At 38.5% G+C, this 25,141-nt stretch overlaps 2 protein-coding genes across 6 annotated transcripts in view; one reads left to right on the top strand and one right to left on the bottom strand.

The window, feature by feature from the left end:
- The window catches only part of ST3GAL4 (ST3 beta-galactoside alpha-2,3-sialyltransferase 4), a 1,054,305-nt gene that overhangs the window by 319,643 nt on the left and 709,521 nt on the right, over positions 1-25,141 (bottom strand). The window lies entirely within an intron of this gene.
- Positions 1-25,141, top strand: part of CDON (cell adhesion associated, oncogene regulated) — a 99,142-nt gene that overhangs the window by 14,080 nt on the left and 59,921 nt on the right. For all 5 annotated transcript variants that reach the window (XM_021063103.2, XM_021063106.2, XM_084976560.1 and 2 more), the window contains 2 exons: positions 22,844-22,978; positions 24,820-25,092. In XM_021063103.2, coding sequence (XP_020918762.2) covers positions 22,903-22,978; positions 24,820-25,092 — 349 coding nt within the window. In that variant the 5' untranslated portion in view covers positions 22,844-22,902. The remainder of the gene's footprint in view (positions 1-22,843; positions 22,979-24,819; positions 25,093-25,141) is intronic.

The following is a 25,141-nucleotide window of genomic DNA, read 5'->3' as shown; positions in this document are numbered from 1 at the left end:
CCAAGCCACAGAAGTGACAATGCTGATTCCTTATCCCGCTAAGCCACCAGGAAGCTCCTCTTCTTTGTTTTATATCATTGTATAATATTGGCTAAAACAAACGTTAATGCTGCAGTATAAGAATAACTCATTTGGGAGTTCCCGTCGTGGCGCAGTGGTTAACGAATCCGACTAGGAACCATGAGGTTGCGGGTTTGGTCCCTGCCCTTGCTCAGTGGGTTAACGATCCGGCGTTGCCGTGAGCTGTGGTGTAGGTTGCAGACGCGGCTCGGATCCCGCGTTGCTGTGGCTCTGGCGTAGGCTGGTGGCTACAGCTCCGATTCAACCCCTAGCCTGGGAACCTCCATATGCCGCGGGAGCGGCCCAAGAAATAGCAACAACAACAACAACAACAACAACAAAAAGGAATAACTCATTTGTATTCTCTCTGTATAGATGAAAACAGGTGTTTAATAAGATAGTTTAAAAATAGTTTTGATGACTAGATTGAGAAGTAAAGAAAGAAAACCAGATATTCCTAAAGGCAAGTCTTGCCTCTCCTCCTAGGCGGGGGTGAAGGCTAAGTTGTAAGAGCGTGGAGTCCAGCTCCTAGTAAGAGGTGTGAGGCTGTTTATTTTCACTCTGGAGATGTATATACTACAGAAGGAAAACGCTGGCCTGGCTTAACCTAAGCAAGTCATTACTTATCTACAATCTGGCACGCGATTTGATTAAAGTTGACAGAGCTCATATAATATCAGAACCAGGCCCTCTTAATGATTGATGAAGCTTGTCTGTAAGGGTTTTTTTTTTTTTTTTTTGAAAGGAGAAAAATGGAACAAGAATGAATACTTGTTCAGATCTCTAATTGCCAAGTATAAGCCAAGTCTATAACGTAGTTTTATCTGTAGTGGTTAATATGTATTAATTTGTATGTTTTTTTAAATGTTATAATTAAATGGCTTTAAGACTGTATTTTTAGGTTAGCAGATTAACCAGGCTTCTACATGATTAAATCCTTGAAATTTTAGAGGTCTTGCTTCATACCGTGTCCTGTCAGTCTTTTTTTTTTGTCTTTTTAGGGCTGCACCCGCGGCATGTGGAAGTTTACAGGCTAGGGGTCCAATTGGAGATGTAGCCTTGGCCTGCGCCAGAGCCCCAACAACGCAGGATCCGAGCTACATCTGTGACCACAGCTCACAGCAATGCCGAATCTTTAATCCACTGAGTGAGATCAGGGATCGAACCTGCGTCCTCATGGATGCTAGTCGAGTTTGTTACATGCTGAGCCACGACGGGAACTCCCCCCATGTCTTTCTTAAGATATCTTTCTTCAATGTTAGGTATTCTTTAATATAATGAAATTTTTAATCTGTAGAGGATTTTCCTCTTTATTTTCTAGTGAAATTGAGTTATTTGTAAATCTCTAACCTAACCCTTTGCTCTTTCACTATATGACAATGATTTGCACACTTGTAATGGCATGTCTAGGCCATTGAGTGTTGCTGCTGATCTTGCTACTTTATTTGTTCCTTATCTCCTTGCCAACAGATAGATTCTATGTGTGACTGGAATGTGCCAGATGTTCTTGGCAACATTTTAAATCATTAGTCTACGTATGGTGCTGCGTCCAACCATAGAAGATCGTTTCTTATTTTCTTTACCGTTTATACATTGCTTAGTAGAAATGGGTATAGGGCTGGAAGAACCCTCTCCCCCTTACTTTAAGTAAATTTATCATATGGATTTTCCAGATTGGTGAAACGATTGAATGGAGGATAGAGTAGTTTTCTACAAATGGAATTTTCTTAATTTGGGAGTTTTCAGGCAGTGGATCATACACATTTAGACTAGGGTAAACTCTGGAGTCAGAGTGCCTAGAAGTCAAAGCCAGACTCCACCGTATCCTAGTGATATGGCCTCTTTGTACCTTAATCACTATCTATCTAATGGGAATGGTTGCTCATCAGGCTCAGGGACCACGTCATTTAGTCCGCACAGATGGAGTGATTGGTGCTTGATAGGTGCTTCTTGAATGTGAGCCGTTATTATGTTATCTATGAGATGGGGGCTATAGTGACAAAATATTATTGCGATGTGGCTGAATTAGAGACTGTCAAATCAAAATGAAAATGAAAGAGTTCCCATCTTGGCATAGTGGAAACGAATCCGACTAGGAACCATGAAGTTGTGGGCATGATCCCTGGCCTCGCTCAGTGGGTTAAGGATCTGGCATTGCCGTGAGATGTGGTGTAGGTCGAAGATGCAGCTCAGAACTGGCGTTGCTGTGGCTCTGGCGTAGGCTGGCAGCAACAGCTCCGATTATTAGACCCCTAGCCTGGGAACCTCCATATGTTGCAGGTGCGGCCCTAAAAAGACAAAAAAAAAAAAAAAAAAAAGAAAGAAAGAAAATGAAAAGAGCAGGGATCAAAACTGGGGTGGGGGGACTGTAAATATGGGAATAAGCTATAATTGAGTATTCTTGTTGTCGAGTTCGTTAGGATATGGTTCCCATTGGAGAGAGTGGTTAGGTTAGGTCACTGTTGTAATAGCTGATGGTGAACTTTTAGATAAATCCCTGTATCCCCAAACAGCCATACATCATCTTGACTTTCTTGCCCTAAGTCTCAATTTTGTTTCTTTGAGAGCTCTCCTTTCTCCTTCTCATCTGCTCAGACTCAATATAAAATACCTTAGTATCAGGAAGATAAACTTTATTTCTAGGTATGACATGTATTTCATACCTAGTCTTACTGACATGTTCTTTTAAACAACAATACCTGTTGTTGGAAAATAACTCTTCTTGATAATTTTCCTACCCAAAGTACAAATGTTGTCGTCTCCAAGAAATGCCAGTGCTTTCTAGTGTATATATGCATGTATGCATATGTGTATATATATGAGCTTGACTCCTAATGTCTATTCTTCCAAATTTCCTACACTTCTCTTGGGCTTACATATATGGTCAGAACAGATAAACACTTAATTAGGATTGGTAGCATTGAAGATCACCAATAAAATGTGATTCCCAAGTTGTTTCAAAAAAAAAAAAAAAAGAAATAGAATAGACATGGGATCATCAGATGCAAATATTTGATTTGGAGAAGGGCCGGTTATGCACACTGTCAACCCCACCCCAGCCACTCCTCTGTAGTGTTTCTCCCTGGCCTGAATAAGCCCTCAAGTGACTGTTGAAGACTGAAATTTAGCAGTGGAGGGAGAGCCAAGGAACCAGAGCCAGGAGTTGTGGGATTAGAACATGACAAGGGAGGGGGGCTTACAGACATTCCATTCCAGCTGACCATTACTTCTTAGTCCTGTAGTTCCTTTCTGTCATCAGTAGTGACAGTAATGATGCTTCAGGAAGGAAATGTTTGTCTAGTTTGTTGTTGTTGTTTAAGTATTTTTTTCAGTTAAGTCTGGAGAATTCTGTTTCTTCTACCCCATAAATTGGCCTCATTATTGTATTCTTATCACTGGAATCCAGGTTTTCAGGGAAGCACAGTCATTTTTGTAGAAATAATGAACGTGTTGGCAGGAGAAAACATTGTACCACAACTCTTAACTCTGCAGGGGCCTGTAAAAGGATGAAGCTTGGTTGAATTGCATTTATAGAGTTTCTTAGGGTAGTGGTCTTGGTTGCTATGGAGGTGGGTTGCATTTACAAGATTCTTTTTTTTTTTTTTTTGTCTTTTTGCTATTTCTTGGGCCGCTTCCGCGGCATATGGAGATTCCCAGGCTAGGGGTTGAATCGGAGCTGTAGCCACCGGCCTACGCCAGAGCCACAGCAACGCGGGATCCGAGCCGCGTCTGCAACCTACACCACAGCTCACGGCAACGCCGGACCGTTAACCCACTGAGCAAGGTCAGGGACCGAACCCGCAACCTCATGGTTCCTAGTCGGATTCGTTAACCACTGCGCCACGACGGGAACTCCACAAGATTCTTTTAACCTTTTTGATTTTGGAGAATGTGAAGCTAGTATTTGAAACCATACTTCTTATCCTGTTACTCAATCCCATTCTCAGTTGAGCTTTGCAAAGATGTGTGTTATCAAGAAAATAGCTTTGTGTTTAATTAGTTAATATAATGTCAACTGAGATGATGATGTCCTGTATTTTGCTAAAGAGGGGTTAGCACTCACAATTGGAAAATGTGTGACTTTTTCAAAGGGGAAAGTTCTTATAAACCTCAGTGTTGATTAAATAATGTTTATTATTAATCTCATTCAGTTATGTATGAAATAAACTAGATGCAAACTTCTTATAAAACAAATTTACAAATATGACAAAACTAATATAATTCATAAATTTTAAATCTCAAAAAAGATTCTTTTACATTGTCAGCACTGAGTTTAATAGTAGGAAGATGCTTTTGCTTATTTTATATTTCACTTGTCTATTTGTTTGCATTCTTTTGTTTTTAAGCATGTTTAACATTTTTTCTTTTTAATATCGAACTTGGTTTTTTTAAACTACTGGCCCAATATTCTGTGGGCCAGTCACCTTAAAAGTAATACCCTAATATATAATACTGAAAAAGATTAAAACACTCATTCGATGAAGTGTATGTATGTATTAATATTTACTTGCTGTTGATGAACCATAATAACATGGGATCTTTGTAATACATGTGTTCCTAATGTTGTGTTACACCATCTGTTATCTCATATGCTTTTCAAGTTTGGCATGCTTATGCTGCCATGACCTAGAAGGTGATTCACAGCTCCTGCCTTTCACCTGTTCCAAAACTTTCTTTGAATAGTATTCTATAACATCATCTGACCTTCACATGTCATAGATACGATCCAGAAACACAAGTGTAAATTGGGCACTGAAATCTTGTGTGATGTCTTCTTTGTCTGGCCAATGACCCAGAGTAAACTTACAGTAATTTAAATTTCAGCAGTGCAGAAACACAAGAAATTAAAAAAAAATTTTTTTCATAGCTTCAAAAATTCATCTGCAGATTAAAATTAAAATAGAGAAAAAGAACTAAAACTTAGGAGGTTTAAGAATCCTTCCAGAATGAGAAGTGGCTATGGATTCACAGTGAATTAAATGGACATAAAAAGAGACCAGCACTCAAGGCCTTCCTTTTAAGAAGCTCTATGTAAGATGGGTAAAGTATAAGGCCTGGGATCGCCCTGGATTCAGATCTCACCCCTTCTGTCATTTATCAGCTGTGGAATCTTGGGGAAACTGAGCTTTCTGCATTTCCATTTCCTCCTTTGTAAAATGGAAATAATAGTTATCTTTAAGGTTATTGCGAGGACTGGTAGTAATATATGTAAATTCTTTCACCTGTAAACTTAATAATTGGTAGCTATTGTTATTCTTTGGAATAATTTATCTCATAAGAGATGTTTACATAGATGCACATATATATGTGTGTGTGTGTATGTATCAGTATTATATCTACCTATAGATGCATCTATTTCCACAGAAGGTAATTTTGTGCCTAGTGGAAGCAAGAGGCAAGGGTGGTGCAGAGAATCAGAATCTTTGGTGAGGTTTTTTCATACAGCACATAGAGCCCTGCTTCCTAAGATCATTTCCAAGTGACATAGGATTATCACTGGGGATGTGTCATTACTCTTGTGCTGAGGCTGAAAAGTGCCTGAGATCTACTGGCTAAAACGTTTTGATAGCTTTGATTTAACCACTTGTACAATATTTTTAAAATCCTAATTTTATTATTAGTTATCTGAAAGACAAGTTTATATATGGAAATCAATTGGCAAGTTGATATTACCTGATCTTAACAGGGAATGACTAATCTATCTGATGTGGATGTATAAATTCAATGAGCATTGCAGCAGGTTGCTTAAAAAATGTACCTGGTTTTCCTTAGGTATTTATTTATCAGAGTCAAGACTTAAAAAAAAAAATGAGTTGACAAGATATGAGACAGATTGACTTGATGGTTTGGGGAAAATATATAAAACGATTTGTGGTTTGATCCAATTAATTTGGCTGGTGTTCTTGAAGTATGTCTGAAACGCTTCCTGGAGTTGTCATCCTATTTAGTAATAGCATTGTGTGGTACGATTTTGGTTACATGATTTTGACTGTACAAAAGTTCATATCCCATTGCAGGAAACATGACTGTGTACAATAAAAAAAAAACAAACCCTGATACTTTAGTCTGTAATGCTGGTCTCTGTCATAAGTGTTTGAAGACAGTCTGCTGTATTTGTTTTAGCTATAAATCCTTATTGACAATGCTAAAAGTAAGATTTCGTTTACCCACTGTTGTTCCCATGCCTTCAGAATGTTTAAGATCATGATGTTTTTGTGACTACTGAGTCATTTCTGTGTGTAAGCAAAGTAACAGGGTTTCTGGTGTTGGCTCTAGTACCTGTTTTCCCCCATAGATTTTAAAGGACTTCTTGATAACATCCCTTATTTGACCTCTTCTCATTTTTGTGGGTGGTGCTTCTGTAGTGCTACATCTTATACTTTGATAGTCATTTAGCCTCAGCACTTATCAAATTATACACCCCAACATTGCATAACTATTAGCTATTGATATTTAAAAATTGACATAGTTGATAGCAAATATGATCATTCACTTCCATAGAAGACTAAGTAAACTCAGTGAACAGATCATAAAGCTTTAGTGCTGATTCTCTTCATCTGCTGTTTAAGAGTGTCAGGCCATTCCAGTTATTTCTCTTTTGGTTTGGTGAAATGTTTTTTAACATATTAAATCAGTAGTATGTTAAGTCACATTGTAATTCCATATGAACCATTGCTTAGTTTCTCTCAGTGTCTGTTTATTCATTTATCAGCATTTATTAAGCATGTTGTGCAGTCTAGAGCATTGGATATACAGTGGTGAGCGAAATAGACGTGGTTCCCTTCCTTCATGGCACCGACAAACTAGTGTTTAGTCCACGTCCTGTAGACATGTTTTTCATTTATGTGACCTATAAATATCTAGCCTAGTTCTTTTTTTCATGGAACAATGAGTCAGGTAGAAGCAAATTCTGTACTTTTCCCCACACAACTCCTCCTGGCTACAGTTTTTGCCCAGGGGGGAAATGAGATTAAAATGAAAACGAGGGCCTTTACTGAAGAAGGGAAGAAGTTTGTTTGTTTGTTTGTTTTTTTGGTCTTTTCACGGCCACATCCGAGGGTATGGAGTTTCCCAGGCTAGGGGTCTAATCTGAGCCGTCTACCGGCCTACGCCACAGCCACAGCCACAGCAATGCCAGATTCTTAACCCACTGAGCGAGGCCAGGGTTTGAACCTGCAACCTCATGGTTCCTAGTTGGATTTGTTTCTGCTGCACCACAACAGGAACTCCAAAAGGGAAGAAGTTTTAAAACAAAGTTTGAGAACAGTGTGCCAAGAGAGCAAGGGGATCCCTGGAATTTTCTGAATGTAGGGATGTGTATGATGAGGCTCCCGCCTCTGAGACAGGTTTCCCAATAAAGTCCAAAGATTTGGCCTCTTTTGGAGGGAATGTTAATAATGAAAAGTAGAGCTGGCACTGGGACCAGTGGGGTCTTTTGAGTGGCAGAAACCTGTCAATACTAAGAAGGGGGAAAATACTGCTTTTGAGGGGGTTTATTGATTGACATTCAGGGTGAAAAGCTATGGGATACCTATGTTTAATGCTCCATTAACGGACACCTGATTTAGCCTATTTTATAACCACATTGGTATTGAGCTGATCATCTACTGATTTAAGACAGTGAAAACTTTAGTCTTTAGATTGTTTCTCAACATTGATCCTCAAATCGGCATGGTTTTTTAATGAAGGTTTTATATTGGTTTGGCGTAAAATGAGAAACAACCAATCAAAAGACATGTAGTGTTTACTTCCTAAAGCTAAATTTATTCTGAAATTATTTTTTTGCCTCCATTTTGTTCTGTTCTAATGAGACAATAATGGTAGATGGCAGTTCTTGTTTTTTGGGGTTTTTTTGACGTGGTAAATTATTGGCAGTCTTACATAAGGCACCAGTGTTTTGTTTTTATTTTTAAATATTACTGGTTATTAAAATCCAAAAGTCTGGAAACCATTGCTCTAGATTAAATTTAGTAAACTATCAGTGTGTAATTTTCCAAATTGGATGAGGCTTCTTTGCTGGTTCTCAAGCTGGATGTTGCTCTATCTATAAGTTTTATGCCCATGTATTTATGACACATCAGTATTGAGCAGGATTCTCTCTGCCCACAGTCTTAAGATGGCTTTTTATCTTCCTCCAACAGAAATGGAAACGCCTCAGTTTAAAGTGTACCTCATTGTTCCATATGCTGAGGTCAGGAGGCAAACACCTAAAAAGTCTCTCTCTCTATAAAAGCTGCTTTTTAGATGTTTTATTAGTACTGCTGTTGGTTATTTTAATTAGTAGTATGTTTTATTTGTACCTCGAGGCTGTTCAAGCAAAGAATGTAATTCAAATAAACAAAATAATATCTGATGTTTTGGGACACCCACACCTGCTATCTGGACCTTTCCTCTTAAGTACTTACCCAGGTTGGCAGAGAAGCCGGGAAGAGAAAAAGGAGATGATTATGGGGAGTTATGAAATGTTTTACATGTAAGTTCTTGGAAAGCTTGATAACTAAGTAGTTTTCAAATTGGCAGTGCCATTGGCTTCATAACTAGTGGATCTTTCTGAGATAAACACTGAGTTTTCATGAGAAGGCCTGTCTTTTCCATTGTGTACATGTTTCGAGCAATGTTTCCAGAATTCTTTGAAAACCTCACAGACAGTTTGACTGTAAAAATGGTGGGTGATGCTTTTACAAAGCAGGAAAGTTTGCTAGGGAAATTTCTCTCTCTCTCTCTCTCTTTTTTTTTAACCCGAGTACAAAGTAAAGGGCTGCCTCTTCAAGTTCTTACAATGAAATTATAAACTAGTCTCCCAGTTACTTTTCTTTTCAACTTGGCTTTTTTTTTTTTTTTTTTTAAAGAGTGCCCTGCTTGCAAACCAGGGTGCTGAACTATATGCTTTTGACTTAATTTTTAGAGCTGAAATTTTGTTGATTTTGGACACCTTTCCTGTGGTTTTTTTTTTTTTTTTTTTTTTTTTTTCTCCTTTCCTCTTTGATTAGTGCAGTCATTTTTGGAGTCTGCCAAAGATGAGGCAAAACTAGTGCAAGAGGTACATAGAAGCCTTTAAGTGCTTTTTTCATTTAAACACAGCACTTGTAAAATGTGTGTCATAGAATTCTAAAGCTGGAAAAAAATTTGTGGGTTTTTTTCACCCACTTGCAGACAGAACCTAAGCCACACTAAATTACTAAATGGTCTACCTGACTAACATTCTCTCAGAAAAAGAAATCCATCACTGTAGGCCACCAGATATTCATTTTTTAAAAATACATTTAAAATATTAAATATTTTAAAAATATATTATTTAAAAAGATGCAGACCACTGTCCTTTTGGAAACTTTTTTATACCTCAAAATATTTTTAAAATGCTACTGTTTATATGTAATCCAAGATTTAAAGATGTCAGAGACTTAAGAAATGAGATCAAGGTCTCTACTGTCTTATTCTACTTCCACTTTATCTCCCCTCTGCCCATCTTATTTCCCAGTTGCCTTGAATATAGGTACTCAGTACATTTTTGTTGAAGTGAACGAGAAACTGCTTTCTGTCCCCAAGTCAACTTGTAATCTTTCTTAGAAAGTGGGTTGAATAAAGAGATTTTAGCAAATTCAGCCAAGGAGCCAACCCACAGTGGTCTTAATACTTTTAAGACCCACATGAATCCTCTATCGTTGTGTAAAGAATAAAGTTAAAATTTCTCTTCTAAATCTCACCAAACAGCAAAACAGAAACTCTTGATGTTATACGTAGAAGCCAATGATAAGTCCTTAAGAATCCAGCTACAAGGAATATGGACACATGAACAGAAAAAGTGTGTTCTATAAATGTAAGTTATGACATGAGTATAGTGTGATACGAAAAATTTAGGAACTATAACAGCTTATATATCTAAATGAGAATTGTGTCTTTAAAGAAGTCTGTCACCTCACCTTGGGAAGCTGAATATTTAACTTTATATTATTGCTATTGTACCAGGGAATTTGGAGTTCTTTTGGAATTGTCTTTACTGGTTATGACCCTTTTAAAATAAGTTTGGGTGTTCCTAATTTTTTTGGAAATAACCATTCATGAATTAATTGGGTAGTGATGATAGAGTTAAGACTGGGTGGGATTAAATAATCAAGTGCAATCATACCCTAATGAGATGATTTACAGAGGATTTTCAGAAAAATTTTGCACAGAGGAGCATTATTGGAATAAATTTATCTGTCTTCTGGTTGGGTCTGTCTGCTGCTGTGGTTTTCCAGCAGTGTTGGTTTGTATAGTGTGGGTAGTGTGTGTGTGTGTGTGTGTGTGTGTGTGTGTGTGTGTGTCCCGTGTCCTTGCATCCTTGAATTCTTTCTTTTGACCATCCTGCTAACTGTTGCCCAACATAATGTCACGAAGTAGCAGCTGCTGTTTTGTGCAAATGCAGCCTAGCAGAGTTCCAACAGCTTTGCTTCATTTCTGGTGGACAGGCTTGGACCCAGTGCTATAACTACTTCTTAGGCTCACCAATTGGGCTAAAACTTTATGCTGTGTTGTGCTGTGTTTAGAAAGCTATCCCAATCTTAATTGATTTGTTTTTCTATTTTCAGTTTATTAGGACATTGTATCTCAATCATTTTTTTTGATTTTAACTGCCTGTCAAAGTTTTTGGGAAGGCAAGTTTTCTTCTTCTAGGCCAGTGTGCATTTTTTTATTTGTCTTTAGACTTATCACCTTTGTGATATCACATTTGTGGTGGTTGGGTCCTAACTGTGACTGACCTGTGTGTCAACTAACAAACCTGCTTGAAGAGTCCCATTTTCAGGGTACGGCACACTGACATGGTGCTATGGCAGTTTTGATGAAGCTGTATCTGACCTAATTCCCATCACCAGCAGGGCCTCCTGGGAAATTTAGACTAGCTTATTTTATGCGGCCAAGTTTAAAAGCTGGAATGAGGTACTTGGAAATCAGTATCAGTATGTTCCAGGTCTCTAGGAAACTCATGACTCAGCAGGTAATATAAAAATCATCCTGATGGAGATCCAGTTCTTAATCAGCATTGATTCAGGTTCGTTTGTAGCAAAGATATTTTTTTCCTTAGATTTCTAAGTTTTTCTTGTTTTGCTTTTTCTTACATGTTTGTATACATTAGACTATATTTCCTGAAAATGGGTTTCTCCTTGAGGTCTTATTTCCTTGTTATTAAAAGGAAATCTAAACCAAACCCCAAGAGGCTGTCTTTTGTAATGGCCAGGGAAAATTCGTTCGATTTGGTAAGGTCTTAGCAAAGCTTTGGGCTTATTAACAACTGTATTAAATTTATTACTTAACACTTATCTAGAGCTATTTTCTAAATGTTTTCATATTTCTCCTTCTCCATCAGAGAAGGTTAGCCAGATGTCTGTCTGGATCTTTATAATATCAGGCTGTTCAAGGTTAGCTAGTTCTTTGCAAACTTACATTTTTGCATTTGGCATCTGTTTTGTGGTTATCCTAACTGTTATTTTTTCCCATGAAGCCAATTCCAATGACAAACCTGAAAACCTACTGAATGTTGGATTTGTGGCCAGCGTTGCCTCTATGATGCTTGCAAAGTAATCCCCTTGAAATATTTGCTGTATTTTGTGTTTTTAATAATCTCTCTCCCAAGTCATTTTTTAGAATTTCACTGTATATAGCTATGTGTTTAAATATGCGTAATGCTCCTGAACTGCTCACTGTGGATGCCAGAATTATCTTATCTCCACAATTCTTGGTTTCCTGTGCTCTAGAAGCAGGAAGAAATAGTCCCTTTGAAAGAAAGTGGAACAGGAACACTTGACTTTAAAAAAAGAAAAAAACACAAATATTGTGAATAGAACCTGACTCGGCTCTTGCTCAGACCCCTTCTCTTTTTGGTGTGTAATTAAGACCAGATTGACTCCTGTTAGAGCTGGCAGCCCCTCACTGTTGCCTTTTTCTACGTGTGACCTTTGATCTCAGTGACCTTTCCTGGGGTTGGTCCTAGGCCCTTTTCATTGCATTGGAGCTGAAGTGGCTCATGTGGAGTTGATTATTTCTTTGCTCATTTGGCCTTTTTGGAGGCCATACCTCCAAGTCACTTCCATTTTCTTCCTTGACTTCTGATGGCCCACAGTGAAAGAAAATGCTTCTGCTGGCAGTAGGAGCCGTGTGTATGCTTGGCTGATGGACTCTGGAGAAGTGCGGGCAGGGCTGTGAGGTCTCTAGGTGTCAACACTTTAAAGGATGTTGCTCTGAATGACTGTGTGATCCTCCCATGCTCATGAAGTGGGTACTTCGAAGAGGACTTGAGTTCTGGGAAGAAGAGTTCCACCAGTTATTGACCTGGCCTGGGTATTGGGAGTCCTGTGGCTCTACTTTGACAAGATCTATGTGCTTCTTGTGCTGCCTCCCAGCTGCATGACAGGTCTGAGAATGCATCACTGTCGGCTGCACAGGAGTGTAAAGGAATTCTCTAGTGTCTGTGAATAACCTCCAAGATGAACATGCCAGCTCTTAGAGGGTGTGCTTGTTCCACTGGACTTCGAATAGCACTTTCTTCCCTTCTTCCTTCCTCCTCCTTCCCCTGCCCTTACCTACTCCCCCCAGGCAAACCACTGAAGGATGCCTGCCAGCTGTTACTCTCATTTCTCCAGACCCCATGTGGGCAGCCTGAAGACTGTCACTGATCAAAGGCTTCAGTGAAGGAATGTGTCTGGTTACCCTAAACTCTGGTACCTTTGAAAGGTATAGCAGTGTGAAATTCACTGACAGTTGGAAACACATTTTTAAAGAAAACTGAGTGTGTGATTCCATCCTTGGAATATCATTTTCTGCCTTTTCCTTTTTAATTTTTTAAAAAATTAGTATTGATAATATGGGTTATTTTGAGTGAGGGATTGCTACCCCTTTAAAGGTGATTTTCTTTTTTTCAGAATTCAGCCTGAGGCCCCCTTCCCAGTGAGGAGCAACAGTTGCTTCTCTCTTAAGCATGCCAAGCTTCTTTTTGCATTACTGCTAGGTCTCTTTCCCAGAGTTTCTCTTACAGCCAACCCAGCTCATTAACTCTGCACCTTAAGATGCATCCTCTCCTTCCCTGCTTCCCACCAAACCGCAGCAACAAATCACGGTTAACCCTGTTGCTTCTGGTGCATTTCCTGTCCTAGTGCAGGCACATTGTCCATGCTCTCCCTCCCTTGTCCAAGTCAGAAATCAGAGGGCAGCCTTCATTCCTTTATTTATAGCTGAGGCAGTAGGGAAACAGAAGTGGACAGACAGTGGGTTCCAGAGATGTCTAAGAGCTGTGTTCCCCCATCCACATCATTTACTAGCCAAGTCATATGTAAAAGCTCCTCAATAGCTTTTATTTATGTTCACGTCTTAACATTTTCTAAATCTTTTCCACTTACCCCTGAGGTTTCCTTAGTACAAGTCCCCATCTTCTTTCATGACATCCCCTCCTCGGCTGTCCTCCACATTGCAGTGTAAATGATTTTGCAAAGGCACAAGTCTGGTCTTGTCCCTTGACTGCTAAAAGCTATGAGTATTCCCCTCCCAGGAAAAAATCCAACTGCCCCAAGCTGACTTATTTTGTTCTTTATGCTCTGGCTTCTCTTCACTCATGTGACCTTGCCTCTTACTGCTTATGGTCCTCCCATCCTTACTCCCCCTCCAGCCCCCACTTCCTTGCTCTCTGTATCTTTAGTTCTGCACACACACTGTTCCTTCTGCTGGGAATGTGCCACTCCCGTTGCTTTTCCTGAACTTCTCCATCTGATTCACCTAATCACTGCTTCCTCTGAGAAGTCTTCTCAGCGCTCTAAATCTCTGTTGAGCGACCCTCCTTTTTTTCCCCAAAGCACCTGTCCTGACTTTATTCTGTGGTTCACCTCTCCCTTCCTCCCTTGTCTCTATGAATTCCTAAAACCCTCTCTTTCTTTAGAAGCCTTGTTTCTTGGAGAAAACCATTTCCATTGACTTGGATGGGGAAAAAAAAATCATGATCCATCCGAGATAGCCACACAGTTTTCACAAATAGAAAAAACATTCAACTAAGCAATAAACATAAATTTGTATAGTTGATAAGCAATATTTTGAAAGTAAGTAAATAGTTTATTCCTAAATGAAGTGCTGCACAAAGAGAAAGGGAAGACTTGAGGGTGGGGGCTGGTGAAGGGGGGCTGGGAGGAAGTCCTTCAGAGGTGGAGGAGCCTCAGGAAGTGGACTTGGAGACAGGAAGTCTTTTAAAGGCAGGTAGTTCTCTTGCATCCACATGGCACTTAAAAACAAAGTTACAGCACACAAAAGCATCTTGTGGCAAAATAAGGCCATGCACAGGAGCGTGCCACAAGTCACAGAAATGATATATACAGGTTGTTGAAAGAAGGTTAGCAAAAACCCTCACCATCCTTTCTCTCCTGGCCTCTGTTCACAAAGCGCAGTGTTTGGAGTTCATACAAATATATATAGCAAGCTATTCACATTCCTCTTGGTGATATTTTCTGACTAAAAACTGGTGTTGTGTAAACCGGTGGGTGTGGCTTTGCCTGAAGCTGTACTGTCAAAGTACCATTTTTTAGTTTCTGATTGAAAAGATTATAAAAAATTTTATACCAGATAAAAAGAAGCCATTTACAACATGTCATAACTTTTCGGGAGCCCTTGTGACAAAAAGTTTAGTTGGTCTGTCAGGTGAGTTGTGTTTCAGTGGCTTCTTTAATTGTCACCTGTCCTCACCTGACTTGAAGCCTTGTGAAGACTGCTGTCCTGTCTATTTTGTCTCTGGCTGAGTTCCCAGCGTAGCACAGTGCCTGAGGTGCAGTAGGCACACACTAAGTATTTGTTGAATGAAAGATGAATTCCTCTCCTTTGAACTCTTTAATACTTTTTACTCTCTCCTTGTACTTTTTTTTTTAAATGACATGTAGTTGATTTACAGTGTTGTGTTAATTTCTGGTATATAGCAAAGATTCAGTTGTAAATATGTATATATATTCTTTTTCATATTCTTTTCCATTATGGTTTATTCTAGGACATTGAATATAGTTCCCTGTGCTATACTACTTAGGACCTTGTTTATCCATTCTCTATGTAATAGTCTGAATCTGCTAATCCCAAACTCCCAATCCACCCTGCCCTGTGCCTCCTCTCTCCCTTGGCAACCACAGGTCTAAGTCTGTGAGTCTGTTTGTTTCTTAGATAAGTTCATTTGTATCATGTTTTAGATTCCACATGAAAGTGATATCCCATGATGCTTGTCTTTCTCTGACTTACTTTGCCTAGTATGATAATCTCTAGGCCTATCCATGTAGCTGCAAATGGCATTAGTCCATTCTTTTTTCATGGCTAAGTAATATTCCATTTTATAAATATACCACATCTTCTTTATCCATGCCTCTGTCCATGGACATTTAGGTTGTTTCCATGTCTTGGCTATTGTAAATCTCCTTGTACTTATGACACATTTCTCTCTTATTTTTGTGTTTTTTTTTTTTTTTTTTTAAATGTTTAGGGCCACACCCATGGCATGTGGAAGTTCCCAGGCTAGGGGTCGAATTAGAGCTATAGCTACCAGCCTATGCCACAGCCACAGCAACGTGGGATCTGCACTGCGTCTGCAACCTACACCACAGCTCGTGGCAACACTGGATCCCCTACCCACTGAGCAAGGCCAGGAATAGAACCCGCATCCTCATGATTGTTTCCACTGAGCCACAGTGGGAGCTCTGACACTTTTCTTTATTCCAAAATTAATTATGTTCAAGCCCTCTTTCCCCAATTAGGCTGCAGTATTCTTTTAGTTCAGGAGTTATGCCTTCCTCATCTTCCTTATCTTTATACCCCTCCCAGGATCTTGCCCAAAGTAGATGCCATATATATGGAATTAATCGAGTGAATGAATATTTCTTGGAAAAAGTAAGATTCTTTGAGAAATCTGTGTAGGAAATGATATTTGCTTCTTAGCTAAATTATTCAAATATTCAGAATGAAGAAAACTTTGAGAGGAGATTTGAAGTTGGACGTGATTAAGGTCAAAGTAGTTCAGTGGGTTAAAAAAAGTTTATTATTTGACTTATATTTGAAATTGTACTGAACTATTCAGTACCTAATAAAATGATTTAAAGTAGATGTGTTTAGTTTTTCTTTTGTTTATTGCCAAAAGTCATTTGTTCTCAACATTTGGGAAATAGGATGCTTTGAAATAGATGGTTTGAAAGTAAGGATTTTTTTTTTTTTTAAGGAAGTTACCGTTTCATAAAGAATAAGATACCTTTGAAAAAGAAAACTAATGTAAAGAATTGTCTATTTTGAAGGACAATACTGATCCCAAAGCTGTGTTTTTGTTCACAAAGTAATTACAGTTATTCCCTGAGCCTCAGAGAAAACTATAAGAAAGTCTGATATGGGAGTCTAGGGAGGGGATAATTCAGAGAGACAGCTTTGATCATCCTTGGGAAAGCAAAGGCGTTCCTTCAAACAGAGGAATCAAATCTAGAAATTCAGGAAAGACTTTTCCCAAAGGATTATTCTGGCAGCATGTTGAGGAGGGGTTATAAAAGCATGAAGTTCACAACCTGAACTGTAAGTTAAGTAAATGTTAGGGAGCTATTTCCTTTCTTATTCTGAGATGAGGCATACCTTTAACTTCCCTTTGCCCACAGAAATTCTGCTAAGCCTGGGATGGCTTAAACGTACATTCTGTAATGCAAGACAAATTGCATTACATGCAGACAAGTGGGAAAGGCTTAGAGAAAGTTCTGTAACTCAGGAGATACCAGCCATTCTTTAGGAGCATTGGGCCAGGACTTCAAGGAACAGCACTTGGCCCTGTGGGGGGAGAGAGGATAGCGAGGAGAGTGGGTAAAAAAAAGATTTTTACTGCATAGAGGAAAGAGTTATCCCCTGATTTGTAGGCTGGATGGGGACTTAGCTGTGCTATTTTTCTTTTCTTTTCTTTTCTTTTCTTTTCTTCTCTTTTCTTTTCTTTTCTTTTCTTTTCTTTCTTTCTTTCTTTTTTGTACCCTGGAGAGACTGTACTACAGATGTTTTCTGGGTAGCAAAGTGATCACTGAACATCTCAGACACTGAAGTTAGCCACTCAGAACTACAGTGAAAATAATGGAAGTTAGGTTGTCCATTAAACTCCTCTGAGGATATGAAGGAGATAGAAGAACTTCCTTGTGGCCATGTTAATCCCTTCTGAGACCAGTGAGTTAGATAAGCCTTAATAGCTCTGTTTTTTTGCATAGGAAATTGGTTGCCATTGTAAGGCGAGATCGAATCCAATTTAAAATCCAGCTCCTTGAGCTCTTTTACTACCTCTAGGGGTTTAGGGAAGTGGAGGTATATATATGCTTTATGGACAATAAAAGCAGTAAGGAAAGGAGAATAACATTTTGAAATGATTGATAATTTACTGTTTTAAATGGCAGTAAAAATTGCCAAAAAGTGTCAGCAGTTTTTGCATACAAACTTATTTTTAGAGAAATACGTGTTATAAGTTAAAAATCACACAGTATAGCAGCAGTGACCCCTTAACTGATTTTAAATAAATTTTGGGTAAAAAGCAAAGATTTCTTTTTGTGTTCTGTGGTGTTTTTTGTAACTGAAAGTTCAGGGATAGACAGGGTTTGATCAGTGTGGTCAGCAGTGTCCATTTCTTTCATAATTTCTGCAGTTACTTTCATGTAAATTTAGAGTATGGTCAGAGAAATCCCTAACAGATTAGACAGTGAGTTGCTCTGTGCCTGCTCAGATACTTTCATTAATTACAAGTTCATATTTTATATCCATTGTTTGCTTACCTCATTGTAAGGGTATAAACGATACGTGGTGAGTGAGGGTCCCCCTACTGTGCTGGTGGGGAATTCCTGGGGATGGAGTTGTGCCTTATTGCTGCCTTTTTGGAAAACAAATTGACGATCTGTATATGAAGAGCCTTAAAAATGTTTTTACCCCTTGGCCCAATAATTCCAGTTTTAAAAATCAGTTCTAAAGACAAAATTAGAAGACTTGTTAAAAATTTATGGACAAAGATACTCATAGAAGCATTATCTGTAATAGCAAGTATATATATACACACACACACACACACACACACACACACACACACAAATGTATGAAAAAATGTAGTCTAACTTTCCAGTGGGGAATGGCTAAGCAAATTAAGTACATCCATTCAATAAGCATCTACAGCTGTTACAAATTATGTTTACGAATAACATTAATAAGTACACATGATCATTAGATGATAAATAAAAGCAGGATTTAAAACTATATTTCATATCTATTTTGATCTCTAGTTCTGTAAATAGACACAATTGAAAATGATTTGTTGAAAATGCAGTAAAGTATTGATGAGTTTTCTTTAGGTGGTGGAATTGTCATGCTGATTTTCTTTTGTGTGCATTGATTTATTCCACATTTTCTGTCTGAATGTGTAAGTTTTCTTATTGATATTTGTAGAAACTTTCTGTTAGCAATTTTCTGCTTGATAAAGTAGCATATTCATTATAGAAAGTATGAAAAAAAAGTATGAAAGTATGAAACAAAAACTTAAATATTTTGTTTAAAATATCACCTGGCATTATGCTGACCACAATGGGTACTAAGTCAAAATTCTGTTTTTTAAATTTTTTTACCTGAGAATATTTGAATGTTATGTATGTTGGAACAGAGGTTAAGCTGCCTTTGGTAAATGATGTGTGATGGAGTAGGCTGGTGTCCTCTTATTGAGGACCTTTTCTCTGCTGGCCACTGTTTCCACATCAGAAGTGAGGTTAAGAGGAGGATGGGATAGCAGTTTCTAGGGCTCTTGTCTCCCTTGCCAAGGCAAATTTCTGTGGGTAAGAAAAGTGACATACGTGATAAGGTCACTGATCTATGTGTAAGAAGATGGCAGGAGCCTTGTTCAGTTGTGATAAACTTGACCAAATAAATTGTTTCTTTGCTAGAGCAATGCAGGGCAATTATATATATTTATATTTATATGCATATAAATGATAAATATATAAAATTTATATGGGTATATACTTATGTATTTATATATAGGTTTTAGATATATATATTTTTGTTTTCCAAGAAATTGCTAGTCCAATAGCAATATACAGTATTATCAAGAGTTTCTTCTTTTGACAAACATGGTAGTTTTGAAATTGATGTAGTATTGAGTAATTATCCAGCAGAGGTAATACATATACTCTGATTTATACATCATCTAATCCTCCGTGTGGTCAGGGATGTTTATTTGTGAGGTTGGACCTAGGTTGCTCTTGGTGACTGTTGAATATAACTTTAAGCTACCTGACCCATAGAGCAACAGAACCTGGGTCCTTGTTCTCAATATCACAACTTTCCAACAAGCTGAGAAGGCTTGCCATGGATAAATATAAACCAAATCAACAGTTAAGTAAATGACTTTAGGGTCATAATTTCTTTCCAGTCTTCCAAATAACTGACAGCAAGTTGATCTAATAAAAAGATAGGGGTATTCCCTTGAGAGGATATTTAGGTAGCAATAACGAACTATGACATTTTAAAGGACATCTGTAAAGTAACTTACTAGACCATGTGCTGGGGTTAAAGTTGACTCTGGAATTTGTTTCACTGCTTTTCAATAAATAAATAGTTGAGGAAAGATTTGGCAAAAGGGTGAAACACTCTTCCTTGTCCTCATCCTCTCAGGAAAGTGTCTCCTGTTAACAAATTGTTTGAATGTTTACTTTGCCTTGACTCCTTAGCAGTGGTGTGTCAGTTCTTACCCTTGAACCAAGGGGGAATTCAAATAAACCAAAAAAACTTTTCACACAGCTGGTCCCTTCTGCCAGTGAGTGGTACCAAAGTATTTTTCTCCCACTTTTAAAAGAGCTCCGCAAGAAAATTTTTAAAAGGCAGTCCTCGATGTAGATAAACTTGAGTTTGCAAGTTGTAGATTTTGGAGTATGTGGTATAGAGAAGCGAGCAGATCCCAGGAACTATCATTTGATTTATTCAAAGCCATACTTAGGGTGCCTTGCTATGTATTGCTGCCCAGTTTTACCAGTAGTTAGAATTAACCTTTCTTTGCATAAATGAATATGCATGTAGAATTCTCATTTCTAACATGTTCTCTCTCTGTTTTTGCTTTTAGGGCTACACCTGCGGCATATGGAAGTTCCTGGGCCAGGGACTGAATCTGAGCTGCAGCTGCAACCTATAGGGCAGCTGCAGCAATGCCAGATCCTTTAACCCATTGTGTTGGGTGGAGGGGTCAAATCTGTGCCTCTATAATGACCTGAGCCACTGCAGTCAGATTCCTAACCCACTGTGCCACAATGGGAACACCTGTTTTTGCTGACTTTTGAAATTATATATATATAAATGAAGGAATAAGCAAATGAAGGAATAAAAATATAGCTAAGTTACACTAAATTCAGATGAGATGAGAGTTCTTATTAAATACTACTCTTTAAAGTACTTCTGGGGGAAATGAATCCGACTAGGAACCATGAGGTTGCGGGTTCGATCCCTGGCCTTGCTCAGTGGGTTAAGGATCCGGCGTTGCTGTGAGCTGTCGTATAGGTTTCAGACATGGCTCGGATCTGGTGTTGCTGTGGCTCTGGCATAGGCCGACGGCTACAGCTCTGATTCGACCCCTAGCCTGGGAACCTCTATATGCCATGGGTGCGGCCATAAAAGGACAACAGACGAAAAAAAAAATTAAAGTACTTCTGGGAATCACATTATACTAAGGTATTCCTTTCATTTTAGGAAACATCAAGTGTCTATTTTCTGCCAGGCATTAGAATTTGCAAAGTTGAATATGACATCATTCTTGCCTTCAAAGAGGACATAGCTATGTAACCAGATAAACTGCAGAACAGAGTAATGAGTGTGGTGGTAGATAGTGACCAATGTCACATAGCACAGGGGAAAGAGAATGAACCATATCTGGAGGACTGCATGGACCTTGTGAATATTACTAATTTTATTTATCTTGTTTTTTGTCCATCTCTTCCACAGAATGTAAGGGACATGTTTTTGTCTGTTACCTCTTTTTATTTGTATATACATTTAAGTTACTCTATCCTTACCTCCTAGAATAGTACCCAGCAGATAATAAGCATACAATAAATATTTGTTGCATGAATGAATAATTTTCCTTCCAAAAAGAATTTAGCAATTATATTTCCACCAGCAATATATCATAGTGATTTTTACCCATATTCTTATAAGTGCTGGGTTTTTGTTTTTTAGCTTTGTAAATTTGCTATATTATCTCTATATTAAAAAAGCACAAAAACAGACCTTTCCATTGGTGCCATCCGTCTATCTCCAGAAATTCTCCCTGTTTTTCTGCTGCCCTTTTATAGCAAATCCTTAAAGGACTTTTCTGTGCCTGTTTCTTCATTTCTTCCCTTCCCATTCTATCCCAGACCAATCAGACTTTGGTCCCTTCTCCATTGACACCTTTCTTGTTGTACCACCAGTGATCTCTGTTAATGCCTTTCTGATGGTGTCTCATCTTACTCTGTTCCTTAGCAGTGTTTGAGACAGTTGATGAATCTCTTCTTCCAGAAATATTTTCCATTTTTCTCTCTGGACACAGCATTCCTCTGGATTTCTTCCTATTTCTTGGACTACTTCTTCTTAGTCTCCATTGCTACTTTTTTCTCCTCTATTCCATCTCTAAAGGTTGAAGTTTCTCTTCTCCTCTCTCATATTTTCCTTAGAGCTCATCTAGTGCCAAGGCTTTGAGAAGTCCATTTATCTGCATTTTCAGCTCTGACTTCCCCCACAGCTACAGACTCTTCTGTGCAACTGTCGCCTTGACAGTAGTACTTGATCAAGACCCCAGACTTGCCTTGACCAAAATGCAACTTTTGAGCAATCTCGTCTTCAGCTACTTTCCCCTCTCCAGTCTTACCCATTTCAGTAGACAGAGCTTTTATTTATTTTCTTATACCAAAAACTGAGAGTTAACCTTGATACATCTCTTTGTCTCACTCTGTATCCAAGCCTTCGTCATTCTATTGGTTTACCTTTAGTGTATATTCTGAATCCGGTGACTTCTCACCACCTCCACAGTTGACTCCCTGTCCTAAGCCCCACACATGCTCATCTCTCTCTTGAGTGATGACATCACCTCCCACTTGGTCTCCCTCCTCCGTTCCTGCTCCACTTCAGTCTAGTCTCCACCAGCAATTGATCTTCTTCAAGCATAATGAGGTCCTATTACTCCCTTCTCTAAGCCCTCCGAGGGCCTGCCATTGCCTTTAGAGTTACTGCCAGAATCTTCACTGTGGCTTTTGAAACTAGGTGGGATCTGGCCCAGCTTTTCTCTGTGCTCTTTTCCTGGCTCATCCCATCTCACCACAGCGGGCTTTGGATGTTCTGCAGAGAAGCTCAGTCCCCACACAGGCCTGCCCTTGGTATGCTCTGCACAATCCGTGAGCCTAAGCCCCCATCTGAAAAAAGGGAATATTTTAAGGAATGTAGAGGAAGAATGCCTTTTGGTTATGTTGAGTTTTAGATGGTTGTGAGATATATAAACAAATGCGCTAAAGGCAGTTATGCATTCGTTTGGAATGATTGGTTTGGTGTAAAATAAGCATTGTCTTAGTATCTTGGAAGAATGAGCCAGATTTCTAACTTTAATTTAATGTCTAGAGATTAGTTTGTGAATTGGGAACATGTGGAACGTTAAATGCTTTGTCTTGGACACTTATATACAGAGCTTTCAAAATAGAGGGCAGCCGTCATGTTCACATGTTACCTTGCTATTCAGATAAAAGATTTCAACTGTTTTAGAATTTCTTCCTTTTTTTTTTTTTATGTCTTTTAGTGAGCCAAGGACGGGTTTTTTCTGGAAGTCTGTCCTGCCCGCTTCTGTAATCTGGCGCTATGCATCCGGATCCTGGACTCTTACAGACACTGCTGTGTGTTACTCTCCTGATTATGTGCTCTTCTGTGACTTCAGGTAAGATAACAAAAATGGTAGTGTTTTGGTTGCAACTGTTCCTCATCTTATGAAAAACAAACGTCGACTTTAATGCTTCACCTATAGTAATGGTTCTGAAGACATATCAAAGATTTGTCTGACTAGTGGAACGATTTTAAAGCTTTGCTCCGTTAAGCAATTTAAAAATCTGGTAGTATTTCTGGGTACTCATAGTCCTTTGCATTATTGTCCTTGTAATTTATTCCTTTTGTTGCTTTGAAAATAAATATTGTCCGATCATGCTTTTTTTTTTTTTCCAGTGAGGATATATTACAAGTTTCTGAATTTGGGAATTTTAATAGGAATAAAATGCTGACTACATGCCACCAAAAAGAAATTTTAGAATCAGTATGTAATAGTACTCAACTTGGAGTGAGAACTTGGTTCAAATCCCAGGTCTCTCATGACCTTGCCTAATTTATTATCTAACGTTTTGGGTTACTGGAAAGCTCAAATGTGTTTATTGTTAAATATATTTAAGCCTGAGTCTAATACATGGCTCACGTGCATTTCTTTTTATTTTAGATTTGTGTGAAGATTTATATAGAAGTTTACACAAATACAGTGATGTTTATTTATTAAGTAATATTTATTTATTATATCTGCTAAAAATACCATTTAGCTATATTGGACTTAGTAAGAGAAAATCAACTTTGTGGTTTTATTTCTGTTTTTGTTTTGCTAAATAACAACCTCAGATTCAGTCAAGGTATTTCTCTTAATCTTCATGTCTGGTAAAATATCCTATAAAAGTAGATTCAGCAATTTATTGACTTTTTAAAAAGTATTTTATTACACCAGGTTGACAGGATTCCAATCTCCCACCCTCTTTTCTGGGTGGAGGAGAAGGATCTGTTTTGATACTTGAGTGCAAGGACTTTTCCCCTAAGTTCTTGGAGGAATAGACATAACAAATGAAACTATTCCAAACACCAAATAAAAATATCAAGTTTGATACCCTGTTTATTCTTATATCCAAGAAAAGGATAGACTTTGCATTTCAGTGTGGCTTCCTAGCTTTCTGCTTCTGCTTTCTTAAAAGTTGAACATTATTCAAATGTTTTTTTTTTTTTTTTTTTTGTCTTTTTGTTGTTGTTGTTGCTATTTCTTGGGCCGCTCCGGCGGCATATGGAGGTTCCCAGGCTAGGGGTTGAATCGGAGCTGTAGCCACCAGCCTACGCCAGAGCCACAGCAACGCAGGATCCGAGCCGCATCTGCAACCTACACCACAGCTCACGGCAACGCCGGATCTTTAACCCACTGAGCAAGGGCAGGGACCGAACCCGCAACCTCATGGTTCCTAGTCGGATTCGTTAACCACTGCGCCACGACGGGAACTCCCAAATGTTATTTTGTATTAAAGGGAAGTAGTCAAGAAATACTATAGCCTTTGCTTATAAAATAATTTACTCTTAAAGTCAGATCCTGTTGGTAGTATGGAAGAGAATTCTTTTTATTTTGCAGGTCATCTTTTTCAGACTCTAAATTTCCATTTCTTAAAAGCTACTTTATGAAAAGAGCAGTTTACTGTTTCTCAACTATAGAATTAGTATTTTGTTTTATATCATAAGGATTCTTATCTGTTTGGCCCTTATTGTTAAGTCCTACTTTAGTATGTTGCCTTATTTCTTCCAAAGTGTAAGGATGGTCCTAGAACTTTTACAAGCTCTAATGACCATAACGTGTAGATAAAATAAGGGGTTGCCTTGAGTTGTGCAGATTCAGGCAGAGTGTATTTAATGTATTCTCCTTTCTCTCTCTCCTTATCTCTTCTCTCCCACTCCCTCACCCCTTTGCACATGGGGAATATTCCCTTGTAGACTTGGCACCTCATTTTATTTCTGAGCCATTGTCTGCTGTCCAGAAACTTGGTGGACCTGTAGTACTGCATTGTTCTGCTAAACCCGTGAGTGCTCATATCTCGTGGTTGCATAATGGAAAAAGATTGGACAGAAATGTGGAACAGATTAAGGTTCATCAGGGGACGTTGACTATTCTTTCTCTTAACCCCTCCCTCTCGGGTTACTACCAGTGCATTGCCAGCAATAGCATCGGTGCAATTGTGAGTGGTCCTGCAACCATATCCACTGCAGGTGAGTTTAATTTCATCCCTGTTATAGATGCTCTGTCCTGAAATTACTG

Source organism: Sus scrofa, chromosome 9 (genome assembly GCF_054392235.1).
Source record: "Sus scrofa isolate SSC_HxYL_T2T_F1_AM1 chromosome 9, Sscrofa_HxYL_maternal_Yorkshire_Landrace_v2.0, whole genome shotgun sequence".
NCBI lineage: Eukaryota > Metazoa > Chordata > Mammalia > Artiodactyla > Suidae > Sus > Sus scrofa.
Note: the sequence above shows the minus strand (reverse complement) of the source record. Positions and strands in the feature narration are given on the sequence as shown.